Source organism: Lampris incognitus, chromosome 13 (genome assembly GCF_029633865.1).
Source record: "Lampris incognitus isolate fLamInc1 chromosome 13, fLamInc1.hap2, whole genome shotgun sequence".
Classification (NCBI taxonomy): domain Eukaryota; kingdom Metazoa; phylum Chordata; class Actinopteri; order Lampriformes; family Lampridae; genus Lampris; species Lampris incognitus.
This window is the reverse complement of record NC_079223.1, coordinates 38,776,182-38,793,452: the sequence shown is the minus strand read 5'-3', so window position 1 is coordinate 38,793,452 and position 17,271 is coordinate 38,776,182. Positions and strand designations below refer to the sequence as shown.

Below are 17,271 nucleotides of genomic sequence, written 5' to 3'. Positions count from 1 at the left end.
TACCATTATATATCGGGGAGGGGGTGTTGCTGAGATTGCTGGCTTTTAAAAACTGTGTTTACAGCCAGGTATCTTTATTTTGGTAAATAAACCAGTAGAGGGCCCCCTACCCTTAATAAAACCAATGTCCGTCCACCGAACTACTCACAAATTCATCTCGCTGCAAGATTCGTTTCAACTATCAAATATGGAGGAGCCAGCTTTAGAAAAAAACAACCCAAAAGAATACAAAAAAACCTCATGATTCGGCCAAAATGTACATTATAAATGCTGTTACGAAAGTAGAATAAATATAACTATCACCTTTTAGAGGTGGCAAAAACTTTGTGACCATAAAGGCATAAAAAAAAAACGATACCGAGCTGGCCATGCTACTGATGAACAGGTGAGCAACCCTGTCATTGAATTTACAGACATGTTATGAATATTAAGTTATGAATGTTGTACAGTGATTTACATCACAATTACTTGTTAACTTGATATTTCTTATTTCTGCGGGATATCTGTGTTAGGTAGCTTGCAAAATTACGAGATGTTATTACTGTTAGTTGTGTCATTTATGGCCCACTAAAGGGGTCAGGGCCTGAGGGGGCAGGGTTGTGAAAGACACTTATGTGAGGAAACTAAATTTACTGATGTTGCAGTTGTTACTGGTCGCCTGTAGTGGTCACTACAGAAAAGAAAAAAACTGATTGTACCTTTAAGATGTATGAGTCTTCTTTGTGCAAGTGCTGCATGTTAGAATTCAGTATGTGTCTAATGGTTACCTTGAAGACTGAGGATCCACTGGGCAGACCCTCTGGCACCTCCGCCACAAACGGCAGGTTGAGGAAAGTTGGGTCATTGTCATTGAGATCCAGCAGGTTGACGTAGACTGTGGCGCTCACTGAGGCACGCAATGGCAGTATACCTCCTACAGAGGGCGCCAGAGAGACATACACGTGACACGGTCACGAAGACTTTATTAGGCGCAGTAAAAGTTTCATGGTTGACATAAAACTTAAGCAATGAGGCTTGAGGAAAGGAATCATTGAGAATTGCAGACGCCCTCCTCAGGATGACATAAAGCGTTTGTGGCTCTGTTACTATGGCTCCTCAGTACGTCACGACAAACAGTCAGAAACGGACAGAGGCTACAACCATATATGGACCACACACAAGTGCACAGTGCACAGACAAAGAAACTCTTGTCTGCTCACATACACAAACAGGCTCACACAGGCAAACACGGACACATTAGTGACTTTTGGAGGGGGGGCAGGGTTTTGTTCCACCTGCGCCTGTTATGATTATTTACTCTTTCTGTTTTTTGTTTTTGCCTGTGCAGTTCTCAAACCCTCTCGGTAATAAGTGATCGCAGTCTGTTTTTTTTTTGTTTTGTTTTTTTAACCGGTCTGGCATTTTTCCCTCCAAATTAAAAACTTAAACTAGCTGAGTTTGTACTGAATTGTTAGCTAAAACACGCACAGAGAATTGGCCAAAGATTTCTGTTTGACAGGCCTGCTTTCCATGTGCATGCATGTACAGCCGTAGACCCCCCGCCCCACACACACACACACACACACACACATAAACACACAAGTTCCTTACGGTCTACAGCAGAGATGATGATGGTCCTCATGAGGAGTGTGTCCTTGGGATTGGCACTCTCTCTGTCCAGGGTTACCCCACTGGTGCGGATCTTCCCTGTGCTGCTGTTAATGGTGTAGAAGGGGTTTTCTGGGCTGATGCTGTACACCACAGTCCCATTGTTGCCATTGTCAGGGTCAACTGCTAGCACCTAGAAAAATGGATTTTGGAGGGGAGGGGGGGCATTTAATGGTTTGGTCTTCCTCATTCCTTGGGGTTAATTTTCTGTTGCCTGTCTATTGACCTGAAGGAGGTGAGACAAAGGATGTCAGAAAATGAGTGAGGAGCGGAAAGGATTAAGACAAAAAAAAAGGGATTCCAGTAAAGGGGAGGGGAGTAATGAATGGGGGCTTAACAGTACATGTCCCCGCCTCACTTCTAACCGTTTTCACACACTCCACTTCAAGGACCTCCACACGTCAGTCTGATGGAAGAAAAATGATCTTGTCCCTCTTAAGACGTGGAGTAGTGATAGCTGATTAATGTGCGAGGCTGGCAGCCTGACTAAAACACTGGCTGGTTTTTAAAGAGCTGATCAATTATTTAGCACACTGACGAAAAACACTGGAAACTAGTTAATTGGTCATTAGAGGAACAAAGGTTTTGCAGGCCTTTAATTATTAAGGGGACACAGCAGACACATATTTCAGAGGCAATAGATTGGCAATTGCAGAGGCCAAGGCAGACGACGAGGGGCAGTGTATTCATAGTTAGCTGGGGTAAATTGAGCTAATCTACCGCTGTCTGCGGACACAACATTAAAAGATGGCAGGGTAACACATTAGCCTCGTCTATTGAACTGTTGCCCCGGTCAGAGCGGGGAGCAGCAGAAAAGAGAATATTGTTTTTTTTTTCTCTCTCTTTTTGGATGAGTTATTAGAGGTGGAGAGGTAGAGGTGTGCGGCTGCTGAATGTAAATGGATAACAGAGGCTGGAGCGGGCACATTTCTTTATAGAGGGCTGATCCTTGCTCTGGGCACAGCAACCAAATTCATCGGCTCGCTGGGCACCTCCAACAGGACTCAGCAGGTGGCCCCTTGTCACTATGGAAACACTGGCTGACCAGGGCTGGACTGGGCCAATTATAGCAGTGTAAAGCTGGGTGGTCCAGTTTAAAGTGAATAACGGTCAAAATGGCAAGAATGTCCATCATAAGAGTCCATGGCCACATATAGTGTGCATTGCACTGCTGGACGAACTCATTTGGGGCTTACGCATGGAAAAACGGGTATACCCATCAACAGTTAAGCCGCACAAACCCTTACTCTATTCACTTCTCTTCCCACGCCATCTCTCCATTCCACTCTCTAGATGAGCACTCGTTTCCTCCTCAGCCTCGCAGCTGAGTAATTTGCTATGCGTATGACTGCAGGCTACATTTTAATTAGCAATCGGACTCCCTTAATTACACTGGCTGACGCCTCTTTAATTAATGGACAATCAGGGCTTAATTAACAACAACACATTGCCAAAGACACCAGCAGGACAATGAGGGAGTTTGGGATGATATTAGAATGTTTACTTTGTGATGACCTACACCCTGATGGTATGCTGTCCGTTCAGCTGCGTAGTGGGGATATTGTGTGCAGATGCATGTCGACATGTACCAATTTCAAGTATACATGTACTGATCTTTACTGCTTTACTGTTCCCTTGTTGCATGTTACCATTCCACATATTTTTTTTCCTTTCGGATTTCCCCCCCTTTTTCTCCCCAATTGTACTTGGCCAATTACCCCTCTCTTCCGAGCCATCCCGGTCGCTGCTCCACCCCCTCTGCCAATCCGGGGAGGGCTGCAGACTACCACATGCCTCCTCCGATACATGTGGAGTCACTAGCTGCTTCTTTTCACCTGACAGTGAGGAGGTTCGCCAGGGGGATGTAGCATGTGGGAGGATCATGCTATTCCCGCCAGTTCCCCCTTCCCCCTGAACAGGCGCCCCGACCGACCAGAGGAGGCGCAACCAGGACACATATCCACATCCAGCTTTCCACCCGCAGACACGGCCAACTGTGTCTGCAGGGATGCCTGACCAAGCCGGGGGTAACACGGGGGATTTGAACTGGCGATCCCTGTGTTGGTAGGCAATGGAATAGACTGCTATGTTACCCGGACACCTCCCATTCTAAATACTTAAACTCACTGATACCTTGATATAAAAGAATAAAAGATCATTATTATCCTGCTGGAACAAGATCTGGCACTTCTCAGTTCTGGGCCACCTGCATTCCAGCACCAGTTTGCAGAGCTCACACCTCGCATCACAAAGCAAAGTTAGGTTTTGTTTGCTGTGTTATATTCCATATAAAAGCTAATTGCTGACTTTTTCCTATCTCCCTCCCATCCTTAATAGGCTCATCTCTCTATGAGGACGGGTGATGAACTTATTGATCGCTAGCATGGTTCTCATAACACAACACACATCTGTGAACTAACTCCTGTCATAGCGAATGTGCAGCATCTGAAATTCAACAGGAGTGTTGCAGTGGCCAAAAGTAAATTGTAATTGTTGATCCTTTCCGTTTCTATGTGTCTATGTATGAATTTGCTTGTAATGGGTGATTGCTTTTACACTGTGATTTTTCACAAGTGCTGTGCAAAGCATCTGAATGTTTTCGTTGTGTGGTTGCAGTGTTCTGAAAACTGCAGCATAGGATTGCAATAAAAGTTATGTAAATTTACCTGCTCTCTATACAACATAGTTGCTTAATGATATTAAAGATATGTCTATATCATGACAATAAGACATCACTGTGGTGTGCTGTACTGATATAATGATACGCTGTGGAATCCCTCCCATCTACCTTCTGAATCGCCTCCCTATGGTGTTCTGGGACATCACAATTTGCAAATGAAGCACTCATTATAAGGAAAATGGGTTTCTTTCAAACTCATTGTGCCATCTATTTATCAAATTCATTGTGCCATTCATTTATATAAAAAAAATCCCATCCCATCCATTTGTTCCAGGCTTTTAAATTAAAAAAGACATAGACCAACCTTTGTGGAAAAATAAATCACTGAATCCACTTGCATTTTTTTTCTACTTCACATTTATGTGGAAACAAAAGGGGGCAACTTTTATTGAACTGTCCAGTTGCAGCAATCTCTGTCTATTTAATATTCTTGGTAGAATGGAACAAAGGCTACAACTTAATTGTAATTGTTTTTTGATCTTGAAAAAATGAGAGTATCATCTTGACAGTCAACATGTCATCAGCTATCATCAAGTTTACCAGTGCATGCTGGGGGAACTCACGGAAATTACGTCGGTGTCGACTGGGCTCATCTCCACCACGTTGGCATGGTATGGCTCATCCCTCCACAGGGGGGCATTGTCATTAATATCCAGGATGGTAATATTCACCTTAAGGGAGAGGAATATAGAAAACTGTTGGCACTTGCCAATTACAGCAGTATAAATGTTAAAACACAAGTACCACCTGTAATACATCCAGTGTAGTCAAACGAAACACCTAAGCTTAAAGCAGCTGTAGGCAACTTTTCAACTTTCGCCCTCTAGTGTTTCAGTGTTTTTACTGTTTAAGCCGCTGTTGCAAAGACAACTGGATCGCTTTCCGTTTATTAGCAGCCTGGTTACTGTCCAAAGCAAGAAGCAACTCTAAGAATCCCAATTTGAACTAGAAAACCCAAATCTCAGCGCTATGATAAAGGCAGAGTAAAACATATGGTAGTATTAATAAGTAGTTGTGTTACGTACTGATTCAGTAGAAAGAATGCCAGCTGAATATTGGTTTGGAATTCTTTCAAGTGCCAGGTGTTGTATTGAACTCTGTTTCCCCGTTGAGATCTGTTTCCCCCTAGCCAGAATTCAATACAACACCGGCACACTTGATTCACTTTAACCTAACCTCAACCTCAACCTAACCCTAACCTCAACCTAACCCCAAGCTTAACCCATCGCTTACCTTAACCTATTCGTAACCGATAGCTGACCTGTTTCGATGCGAATGCTTTCGTCTGGTTAGGAGGAAACATATCTCGATGGGGAAACAGAGTTTGATACAACACCAGAGCTTGCTCCATTGAGTGACTGTCTGCCTGAGGTTCACTCTTGTTTTACCTCTGTTTCTATCACTCTCCCTCTTTGCCTACTTTGACTCCTCTGTTAACGGGGTTCTTTATCTCTTGCTGGGTAGTTTCCACTGTCACTTCCATTGTTCGACCGTCCACCATTTCTGCTACTGGGGATAGCTACTGAAAGCTACCGGGGAAAACAAATGTGCTATCCTCTTCCTATTTTGGTTGTGCAATGGTTGACACACTTCCTCTGTGCCGTAAATTGAGCCTTCGTTTTCTGTTGAGATCGCACCCGGTGGCAGACAGAATTGCATAGTGAAAGCGAGGCTTATAAGGAACCAATCTAAACACTGATGGGGTCATTACGCTATAGCCATTACACTGTGCAATCAACATTTACTTCATAATGATACGTTACAGAAAAAAAGTTGCCTACTGCTGCTTTAATGGTAGACTCTATAATGGTGTCAAACAGCATAATGATACATTAAAGCAAAAAAGTTATCTACTGCCGCTTTAATGGTCGACAGCAATCTTTATGCAAAGGAGCCCAACTTAGTCATTGCATTTTGCTTACATTTTTTTGTTTTGGTCTGTTTTCTGGGTGTGTGTGTGTGTGTGTGTGTGTGTGGTTGAGTTGGATGGGAACAAATGTGAGAGTGGGAGGAATTTTTCACAATAGCAGACAGAGGAAAGCATCCTCGCCTGGAAAGCATGCGAGCTTGCGATCACTCTTGCCCATGTATTAATACTGGACATGCTTTCCTAAAATGAAAATGTTAAAACCAAAAGAGGATTCACAAATGATAATGCGTTTGCATCATTTTCACTGTGCAAGTAAGTGATGACTTGATTTCCCCCCCCCCCATCTTAGTCAAACATGAAGATCTCTGGATCTGGAAGTTGTCGGTTTCGAGATGAGAGGGGAGGTGCACCGAGAGAATTGTTGAGAGGAGCGGCACTGTGGGGAGGGAGCTGCTCCCGGTGGTTCCACTCAAAAACAATAAATATTTTTTCAATCGTCATGCGATACTTTAAAGACTGACGTTTCACACCATCACAGATTCTACCTTTAATAGGGTTCGCATGTTTGGCAAAGCAGTTACCGTAGCTATACCAGTCTTCTGTAGGGGCCCCACCCCTCCGTCCACAGCTCTGACAATCAGGATGTATTCTAATTTAAGCTCTCTGTCCAGTAAGGCTGTGGTGGTGATCTCCCCTGAAACACATACAAACAATTTGACATCCACTCACAATGTCATACAAATTTCACACATTACACAGAAATGTTACTCATGTACACACACACACACACACACACACACACGCACACACACCTGAGCGTGTGTTGAGACGGAACTGAGAGGAGCCCTCCAGGGAGTAGATGAGTGAGGCCTGCCCAAACTCCCGCGAGGCATCCAAATCAGTGGCATTCACAAAAAGGACAGTTGCTCCTGTGGGTGAAAGGGAGGTCGGGGAAGGGTGAGACAACAAAGAATGCTGAAAATCAAGACAGAAAGCGGGAATAAAGGAAAGGAGCAGAGAGGAGCAGACAGAGCAACAGGGAAACTACGAACAGTGTGGGAAAATGGAGGGGTATGGGATATGATAAACAAACTGAGGAGAGAGGCCAAGAGAGAGAAACGGACAGACAGAGAGAGAGACAATGACAGAGGTAGAGAGAGACATAGACACGGACAGGGAATAGTAGAGAAACAGACAGGCAGAGAGAACTAATTTCCTTACCGCCCCCATCGAAAGCTCAAATGACAGCATGGCAGTGAGTGGGTATATGGATTAGTGGATTATCAACTTGTTTGGCACAGCCCCCTCTTGACAGAGTCATGATCAATACCACGGCAGGCAAGGGAATAAGAGGCTGGAGCCCCAGGGTTAGCCTGCAGCCCGACCCCTTTGCCCAAGTCTTAGGCCCCCGGCTACTACGGCCCTGTGAACCTCAGCCCCAACCCCAATGGTTCAGCATTGTGATTTCTCAAATCAGTTCAGAGACACCAGCACCGGCATCTGCTAGAGCTCGGGCAGAGAAGGGGGGCAGTCAAATATCTCATTTCCCCCTGGCGATTGGAAACTAATCTATTGTCTGGGATATAAGAGTCTTCTGAATGCATGCATGAGAATGAATATAGCAGCTGGCTAGTTTGCCCTGAATAGTCAATTTACCGCACTTCCATGAAGCATTTACAAAAACCACACAAAACCCAAATATAAAGATAGTAGAGTCCTATAGAAGCACATAAAAAATGCCACAAAGAAGGCTGAAGTGCATCTGTATAAGTTTACAGAAAGTCCACTTTATAAACAGCAGTGGGATGTTGGTGCAATTGGTGAATGAAGAAAGATTGTAAGTGTGTTTTGACTACTGTGTTGTTTGCATAAAGCTGAGGATGCATTGTACAGACATGTGTGTAACACCACATTTAGATTGGTAATAGGCGATACGATAGGCAGCTCACCTGCATTAATGTTCTCCGGGATTTTGACAATGTAGGATTGCTTGCTGAATTTAGGTGGATTATCATTTTCATCCTACGATGAGGAGCAAACATAGGAACTTACATCAATACACTACGGCAGTCAAACAGGAAAGTCTTACCAAAAAATGGGACAAACATGTCTCTGAAAAATATATAAATGACATTGACGGTTCAGTTAAAGTGGTTATCAGTAATTTCTTCAGTTTTGGTGGATTTGGCATCATCTGGTGGTCACTATAATTTGTTTTCATACTGCTGAGCTCCATTTGAGACGAACATGGTTCTGAATGTGCAGAAACTGTTAATTTGCAGGTCACCGCCCCCTTTTTTTTCTCCCCAATTGCATCCAGCCAGTCACCCCACTCTTCCGAGCAAGCCATCCCGGTCCCTGTTCCACCCCGTCTGCCACTCCAGGGAGGGCTGCAGACTACCACATGCCTCCTCCGATACACGTGGAGTCGCCAGCCGCTTCTTTTCACCTGACAATGAGGAGTTTCACCAGGGGGAGGTAGCGCATGGAGGGATCACGCTATTCCCCCCAGTCCCCCCCCCCCCGAACAGGCACCCTGACCACCCAGCGAAAGCGCTAGTGCAGCGACCAGGATACATACCAACATCCGGCTTCCCACCCGCAGACACGGCCAATTCTGTCTGTAGGGATGCCCGACCAAACCGAAGGTAACACAGAGATTCAAACTGGCGATCCCCATGTTGGTAGGCAATGGAATAGACTGCTACGCTACCCAGACGCCCTCAGCTCACAATTTTTGATGGTAATTTTTCAGGAACACCGGCAAGATAATCCTGCAATACTGTGCACATTTTGGGGAAAGAACGCTAATCAACAATGTAATTTGACATGTTAATATTGAGTAGCATACTGAGCCATGTCAAACATCGTTAAACCTAATTAAACATTGGATAATGTTTAGCTTTGTATTGTAACACCTATAGCTTGCTCTTCCACATTCGAACACGGAAGTTCCTTCTTCTTCTTCTTCTTTTGTGGAAGACTCGGTGTATTTCCTTGCCTTTACATTCGGATACTTGGCAGGAGTGGCAGACCCTGCCAGCACCGAAGAAAACCAGCATGTAGAGGAGCAACTACAGAACAAAAATACGCCGAATGGCTGGTTGCTTTGACAATGCCAGCGGGGAAAGGTATCAATTATTGCATTTTTGACATAAAACAAATTATGGATTACATCTTTGAGTTGAAACCAGGGGGAGCTCTCCAATAATGCCGACAATGTTGGGATAGAGGGTCTATGTGATGTAGTGCATCCACTAGACAACATTTCAGAACAAGCCTTTCAAGGGTGAAGACATTGAAAGCAAAAAAAAAAAAAGAAGAGAAAGATTTATACAGGATGTCAACATTAAAGGTGATTATTCGGTAAAATATTCCATACATCATTGTGTGTCAAAGCGTAAAAAGGGATAGTTGTTCTGTGACTGTAAGGAATGACTACATCATGAAACGGGGTATGGTCTCACGCTGACATTCACATTTATTCCCATTCTTCACAACATCCCGTTATTGAATTAGATTCTAAGACACCACCAACACATTTGGTTTCGTGGCTATTTGTAGAGAGGCGCCATGCTGTGCGAGCTGCTGAGAAATGTTAACACTTTTGACAACAGTTACTATCAATCTGGGCTGTGTGGTGGTACACTGCTGCAAAGCTTTGTGTGCGTGTGTGATTCTGCCAGAGACTGATAAACCCCTGTGGTGTGAGTCATGACACTACTGAGGACAGACGAGGAGGAGAAGGAAGAGAAGGAAGAGAAGAAGAAGAAGAAGAGTGAGAGACATAGAGAGATAGAATGTAGTATTGTGAACTGAAGATATCGCCCTGTTTGTGTAGCACTCATCTCTCTCTCTCTCTGTACCATCATGGGTTCCTCAGTACATCGAGGCAAATGCCTGCAGAGTGAAATATGAATCAGAAATAATGAGTCAGAGGTGTATTCAGACAAATGACAAATGGATAAACCCAATGTGGTGTGAGTCAGGACACCACATTAGGACAAAGAAGGAGAAGAAGAAAGAGGAAGAGGAGGAGAAGAAGAAGAAAAAGAAGAAGTGTGAGAGAGATAGAGAGAGAATGTAGTATTGTGAACTGAAGATATCGCCCTGTTTGTGTAGCACTCATCTCTCTCTCTCTCTGTACCATCATGGGTTCCTCAGTACATCGAGGCAAATGCCTGCAGAGTGAAATATGAATCAGAAATAATGAGTCAGAGGTGTATTCAGACAAATGACAAATGGATAAACCCAATGTGGTGTGAGTCAGGACACCACATTAGGACAAAGAAGGAGAAGAAGAAAGAGGAAGAGGAGGAGAAGAAGAAGAAAAAGAAGAAGTGTGAGAGAGATAGAGAGAGAATGTAGTATTGTGAACTGAAGATATCGCCCTGTTTGTGTAGCACTCATTTCTCTCTCTGTGTACCATCACGGGTTCCTCGGTACATCGAGGCAGATGCTTGCAGAGTGAAATATGAATCAGAAATAATGAGTCAGAGGTGTATCGAGAAAGGCAAATAAACCAAATAACTAACAGAAACACGACTTATTACTTTTGTTGCTTTACTATAATTTGTTATCGCTGTTGCATTTTATTTCAAAGCCAATGCAAATTGAATACGTATAAAATGTTGTTATATTGCGGCGAGGTTCTGCCACAACCCAATCAATGTTCTCCGGCACAGAGACACTGAAAAACGATGGTGACTGAGAGTTCAACAGCCGTTTTATTCAAAACCATGAGGAATGAAATTAAACATTTAAAACGCTAAGATATCTGCAGAGGTTGTTTTTTTTTCAACTTGGAGAAGAGCGACCAGGTTTCATGCCCCCGCAGCTTCTGCTCTCTCCCTGTCCTTGGTATCTTCATGGTGGTGCAGCCAGCAATTTCAACCTGTTTCTAGCCAATTACACTGACTCAAGAACGGTATGACCACACCCCGTGTATATGTGTCTGTATTAAGGTGGCATCGGGTAACTTACTTGCTTTGACATATCAAATTCAGATTAGTTCCCCTGCAGCCTTGTTTTCGCTACACAATTTGTCTGCTGCCGGGCACGTGAAATATACTGTTTACAACACACATGTAAGTAAATCAGTTTTTCTTTACATCGTCGGTGAACATAGCTCCTCTTCCTCCACAATAGTATTTTGAGGTACGCTTTGTAAATAAATGCTTAAGTCTTACTGCTTTGCTACGAAGCGACAAGATTTTCGTCAGCTGTCTTTGTGACAGCTCTGTGACAAAACAACATTTTCTTGCTGCTAAATCCTGTTGTTAAAATGACGTTGCTAACCCGAAAAGTTATCCGGTGCCACTTTAATATAAATACTGACGACGTCAAAAACCTGCCGTATGAACAGGTGTGGCCGGCAGACTCACAAAGAGCTCTATGGTGACCGGGACGGTGCTGTTGAGGGCCGGGTTCCCTCCATCTTTGACCATCACTGTCAAGTGGATCATCCCCTCGGGAACCTGCTCATAGTCCAGCGGGCTGTTCACACTGATCACTGGTGAAACAATAAAAAGAGAGAATTAGACACATTAGACACAGACGGACAGACAGAGAGAGAGAGAGAGAGAGAGAGAGAGAGAGAGAGAGAGAGAGAGAGAGAGAGAGAGAGAGAGTGAGAGTGAAGATGCTAAGATTTTCAATGGGAGAGACGAAGAAGGACAGGATTAGGAATGAGTATATTAGAGGGACAGCTCAGGTTGGACGGTTTGGAGACAAAGCAAGAAAGGCAAGATGGAGATGGTTTGGACATGTGTGGAGGAGAGATGCTGGGTATATTGGGAGAAGGATGCTGAATATGGAGCTGCCAGGGAAGAGGAAACGAGGAAGGCCAAAGAGGAGGTTTATGGATGTGGTGAGGGAGGACATGCAGGTGGCTGGTGTGACAGAGGAAGATGCAGAGGACAGGAAGACATGGAAACGGATGATCCGCTGTGGTGAGCCCTAATGGGAGCAGCCAAAAGTAGTAGCAGTAGTAGTAGTAGAAGACAGACAGACAGATCTGAAAACCTAATGGTACCTGCGTATCCCTCCACCATGATGATGCTGAAGTAGTCGGGGAAGACCGATGCTGAAGTGATGGTGTAGGTTAAGAAGTTATTCGGAGCAGAATCCTCATCAGTAGCCTGGGGAAAGAGAGAGAAAAGAAAGACGGGGGGCAGCAGGGCTACTATTGAGAATAGCCATTTTAAAGTATACCTAAGTGACAGTCACAGAAAGTCCTAACAGGGAAACTTTCGAGTGAGTGAGACAGCTAGACGGACAGCTCAACAGGACAGATGCTCCAGTGTTGTCTGTTTGGTTTTTTTTGTGTGTGCACACATGTGTGTGCGTGAGTGTATTTGTGTATTTGCCTACGTGTGCGGCCAGGAAGCTGTCAGTCAGTGACGGCATGTTATTGGACAGATTAAAGCTGATTCTGGTTATTAGCAGTGCGGGCGTTAATATTGGATGAGCACCAGCCGAGCCGAGATGAGCCAAGCTAACAGAGGAGAGCCGCTACTGCACTTAGCAGGGCTAATCCACAGCAACAGCAATGACACCCCCTCGTCATACTGGAGCTGGCAGCAACAAAAACACCATTCCCCTGGCTGTGAAGAGAGTCTAATGGGCTTCCCTGGCATTCATTAGACACTGGACAGCCTGTCAAAAAAAAAAAAGAAAAAAAAAGAAAAAAAAAGTCCAGTGTATCTCTCCATAACACACATCTCCGGTCTTTCATTTTGTTCCAAAGTGATGAGTAAGCAACACCTTTCGTCCCCCTCAGCTTACTAAAGCCAGCCTTCTCTTCCCCCGTCTGCCTCTCCGCATCAAATTTCAACTCGTAATTTGATATCAGACAGTCGTCTACCACCCAGCGGAGCAGTGGATTTGCGGGGCAGCTAATCCAATCAATTACAGGTAAATGAAATCAAGGCATATGAACTGTGGAGGAAACCGAACATCACGGCTTGAAGGAGGTGTCTTCTTAAGAAGGCACCGGTGGTGGGCGGCAAAAGACTGGCGGGCATTGTTTAGAAATAGAAAGAGGCCAGCAGCAGAAAAGCTTTTCTTTGCTTTGTCTTTCCTCACATCCTCCCCCCCCCTCCCCCCATTTCTGTTCTTCCTCTCCCTTTTTTCCGGACACTGCTTGTGTGTGTTCTCGTGTGTGTGTGTACTGCATGTGCGTGTGTGTGTACTGCATGTGCGTGTGTGTGTGTGTCAGAGAGAGAGAGCGTTTATGCATGCATGTGTGTGTGTGTGTGTGTGTGTGAGAGAGAGAGAAAGAGCGAGTCCATGCATGCATGTCTGTGTGTGTGTGTGTGTGTGTGTATGTGTGTGAGAGAGAGAGAGCGAGAGAGAGCGTCCATGCATGTGCGTGTGTGTGTGTGTGTGTGTGTGTGTGTGTGTGTGTGTGTGTGAGAGTGTTCATGCATGCATGCATGTGTATGCACGTGTGTGTGTCAGAGAGAGAGTACATGCATGTATGTGTGTGTGTGTGTGTGTGTGTGTGAGAGAGAGAGAGAGCGAGAGAGAGCGTCCATGCATGTGCGTGTGTGTGTGTATGTGTGTGTGTGTGTGTGTGTGTGTGTGTGTGTGTGAGAGTGTTCATGCATGCATGCATGTGTATGCACGTGTGTGTGTCAGAGAGAGAGTACATGCATGTATGTGTGTGTATGTCAGAGAATTCATGCATGCGTGTGTGGTGTGTGTGAGAGAGAGAGTACATGCATGTGTGTGTGTTCCTGTGTATGCATGCTTGTGTGTTTGTGTGTGTGTGTGAGAGGGAGCGAGCGAGAGAGCGAGAGCGAGAGAATACGTGTGTGCATGCATGTGGGTGTGTGTGTTCCTGTTTATGCATGCTTGTGTGTTTGTGCGCTCATGTATGTGGTGTGGGTCTTGGGCAAAACATTGACGCATAGACGTGTCTGAGAGGCTTCCTTGTCCCTCCCAGGCAGCATATATATAATATATATAAACACTACCGTTCAAAAGTTTGGGATCACCCAAACAATTTTGTGTTTTCCATGAAAAGTCACACTTATTCACCACCATATGTTGTGAAATGAATAGAAAATAGAGTCAAGACATTGACAAGGTTAGAAATAATGATTTGTATTTGAAATAAGATTTTTTTTACATCAAACTTTGCTTTCGTCAAAGAATCCTCCATTTGCAGCAATTACAGCATTGCAGACCTTTGGCATTCTAGCTGTTAATTTGTTGAGGTAATCTGGAGAAATTGCACCCCACGCTTCCAGAAGCAGCTCCCACAAGTTGGATTGGTTGGATGGGCACTTCTTTGAGCAGATTGAGTTTCTGGAGCATCACATTTGTGGGGTCAATTAAACGCTCAAAATGGCCAGAAAAAGAGAACTTTCATCTGAAACTCGACAGTCTATTCTTGTTCTTAGAAATGAAGGCTATTCCATGCGAGAAATTGCGAAGAAATTGAAGATTTCCTACACCGGTGTGTACTACTCCCTTCAGAGGACAGCACAAACAGGCTCTAACCAGAGTAGAAAAAGAAGTGGGAGGCCGCGTTGCACAACTGAGCAAGAAGATAAGTACATTAGAGTCTCTAGTTTGAGAAACAGACGCCTCACAGGTCCCCAACTGGCATCTTCATTAAATAGTACCTGTTAGAGCCTGTTTGTGCTGTCCTCTGAAGGGAGTAGTACACACCGGTGTAGGAAATCTTCAATTTCTTAGCAATTTCTCGCATGGAATAGCCTTCATTTCTAAGAACAAGAATAGACTGTCGAGTTTCAGATGAAAGTTCTCTTTTTCTGGCCATTTTGAGCGTTTAATTGACCCCACAAATGTGATGCTCCAGAAACTCAATCTGCTCAAAGAAGTGCCCATCCAACCAATCCAACTTGTGGGAGCTGCTTCTGGAAGCGTGGGGTGCAATTTCTCCAGATTACCTCAACAAATTAACAGCTAGAATGCCAAAGGTCTGCAATGCTGTAATTGCTGCAAATGGAGGATTCTTTAACGAAAGCAAAGTTTGATGTAAAAAAAATCTTATTTCAAATAAAAATCATTATTTCTAACCTTGTCAATGTCTTGACTCTATTTTCTATTCATTTCACAACATATGGTGGTGAATAAGTGTGACTTTTCATGGAAAACACGAAATTGTTTGGGTGATCCCAAACTTTTGAACGGTAGTGTATATATATATATATATATATATATATATATATATATATATATATATATATATTAATATATACAATATATTAATACAACCCAGCCACTGAGGATGCACAAGCCAGTGTATCCTTAGTGCCGGTCCCAAGCCCAGACAAATGGGGAGGGTTGCGTCAGGAAGGGCATCCGGCATAAAATCTTTGCCAAATCAAATATGCGGATCATAAATAAGACTTACATACCGGATCGGTCGAGGCCCGAGTTACCAACGACCGCCACCGGTACTGTTAACCAGCAGGGTGTTGGTGGAAACTATGCTACTGTTGGGCGAAGGAGAAGGAGAGGGGGAAAGCATGTCCAGAGGCAGCTAGAGAGGAGGAAGGGTAGGCATGTGGAGGTGAGAGTTGGAACTTTGAATGTTGGCACTATGACTGGTAAAGGGAGAGAGCTGGCTGACATGATGGAAAGAAGAAAGGTAGGCATACTGTGTGTGCAAGAGACCAGGTGGAAGGGGAGTAAGGCCAGGAGTATCGGAGGTGGGTTCAAACTCTTCTACCATGGTGTGAATGGGAGGAGTAATGGGGTAGGGGTAATTCTGAAGGAAGAGTATGTCAAGAGCGTGCTGGAGGTGAAGAGAGTGTCAGACAGAGTGATGAGTATGAAGCTGGAAATTGAAGGTTTATTGCTGAATGTTATCAGCGCATATGCCCCGCAAGTTGGGTGTGAGATGGATGAAAAAGAAGAATTCTGGAGTGAGTTGGACGACATGGTGGAGAGGGTACCCAAGGAGGAGAGAGTGGTGATTGGAGCGGACTTCAATGGACATGTTGGTGAAGGGAACAGAGGTGATGAGGTGATGGGAAGGTATGGAGTCAAGAAGAGAAATGTGGAAGGACAGATGGTGGTCGATTTTGCGAAAAGGATGGAAATGGCTGTGGTGAATACATATTTGAAGAAGAGGGAGGAACACAGGGTGACATACAAGAGTGGAAGAAAGTGCACACAGGTGGACTATATCTTATGTAGAAGGCACCATCTAAAAGGGATTGGAGACTGCAAGGTGGTGACAGGGGAGAACGTAGCTAGGCAGCATCGGATGGTGGTCTGTAGGATGACTTTGGAGACCAAGAAGAGGAAGCAAGTGAAGACACAGCGGAAGATCAAATGGTGGAAGTTGAAGAAGGAAGACTGTTGTGTGGAGTTCAGGCAGGAGTTAAGACAGGCACTGGGTGGTAGTGAAGAGTTGCCAGATGGCTGGACAACCACTGCAGAAATAGTGAGGGAGACAGCTAGGAAGGTACTTGGTGTGTCATCAGGACAGAGGGAGGAAGACAAGGAGACTTGGTGGTGGAATGAGGAAGTACAGCAAATTATACAGAGGAAAGGTTGGCAAAGAAGAAGTGGGATAGTAAGATAGATGAAGAAAGTAGACAGGAGTACAAGGAGATGCAGCGTAAAGCAAAGAGAGAGGTGGCAAAGGCAAAGGAAAAGGCGTATGGTGAGTTGTATGACAGATTAGACACTAAGGAAGGAGAAAAGGACTTGTACCGATTGGCTAGACAGAGGGACCAAGCTGCAAAGGATGTGCAGCAAGTTAGGGCGATCAAGGATAGAGATGGAAATGTGCTGACAAGCGAGGAGGGTGCTAAGAAGGTGGAAGGAGTACTTTGAGGGGCTGATGAATGAAGAAAATGAGAGAGAAGGTTGGATGACGTAGGGATAGTGAATCAGGAAGTTCAGCGGATTAGCAAGGAGGAAGTGAGGGCAGCTATGAAGAGGAGGATGAAGAGTGGAAAGGCAGTTGGTCCTGATGACATACCTGTGGAGGCATGGAGATGTTTAGGAGAGATGGCAGTGGAGTTTTTAACTAGATTGTTTAACACAATCCTGGAAAGTGAGAGGATGCCTGAGGAGTGGAGAAGAA

General features: G+C 44.5%; 1 protein-coding gene across 1 annotated transcript in view; it reads right to left on the bottom strand.

Annotated features, from left to right (window-relative positions):
* cdh23 (cadherin-related 23) overlaps positions 1–17,271 on the bottom strand; it is a 330,925-nt gene that overhangs the window by 72,519 nt on the left and 241,135 nt on the right. Inside the window, exons 16-23 of the mRNA XM_056291725.1 lie at positions 12,232–12,337; positions 11,582–11,709; positions 8,147–8,219; positions 7,010–7,126; positions 6,779–6,891; positions 4,891–4,998; positions 1,591–1,780; positions 768–913 (exon numbers count right to left, since the gene is read on the bottom strand). Coding sequence (XP_056147700.1) covers positions 768–913; positions 1,591–1,780; positions 4,891–4,998; positions 6,779–6,891; positions 7,010–7,126; positions 8,147–8,219; positions 11,582–11,709; positions 12,232–12,337 — 981 coding nt within the window. The remainder of the gene's footprint in view (positions 1–767; positions 914–1,590; positions 1,781–4,890; positions 4,999–6,778; positions 6,892–7,009; positions 7,127–8,146; positions 8,220–11,581; positions 11,710–12,231; positions 12,338–17,271) is intronic.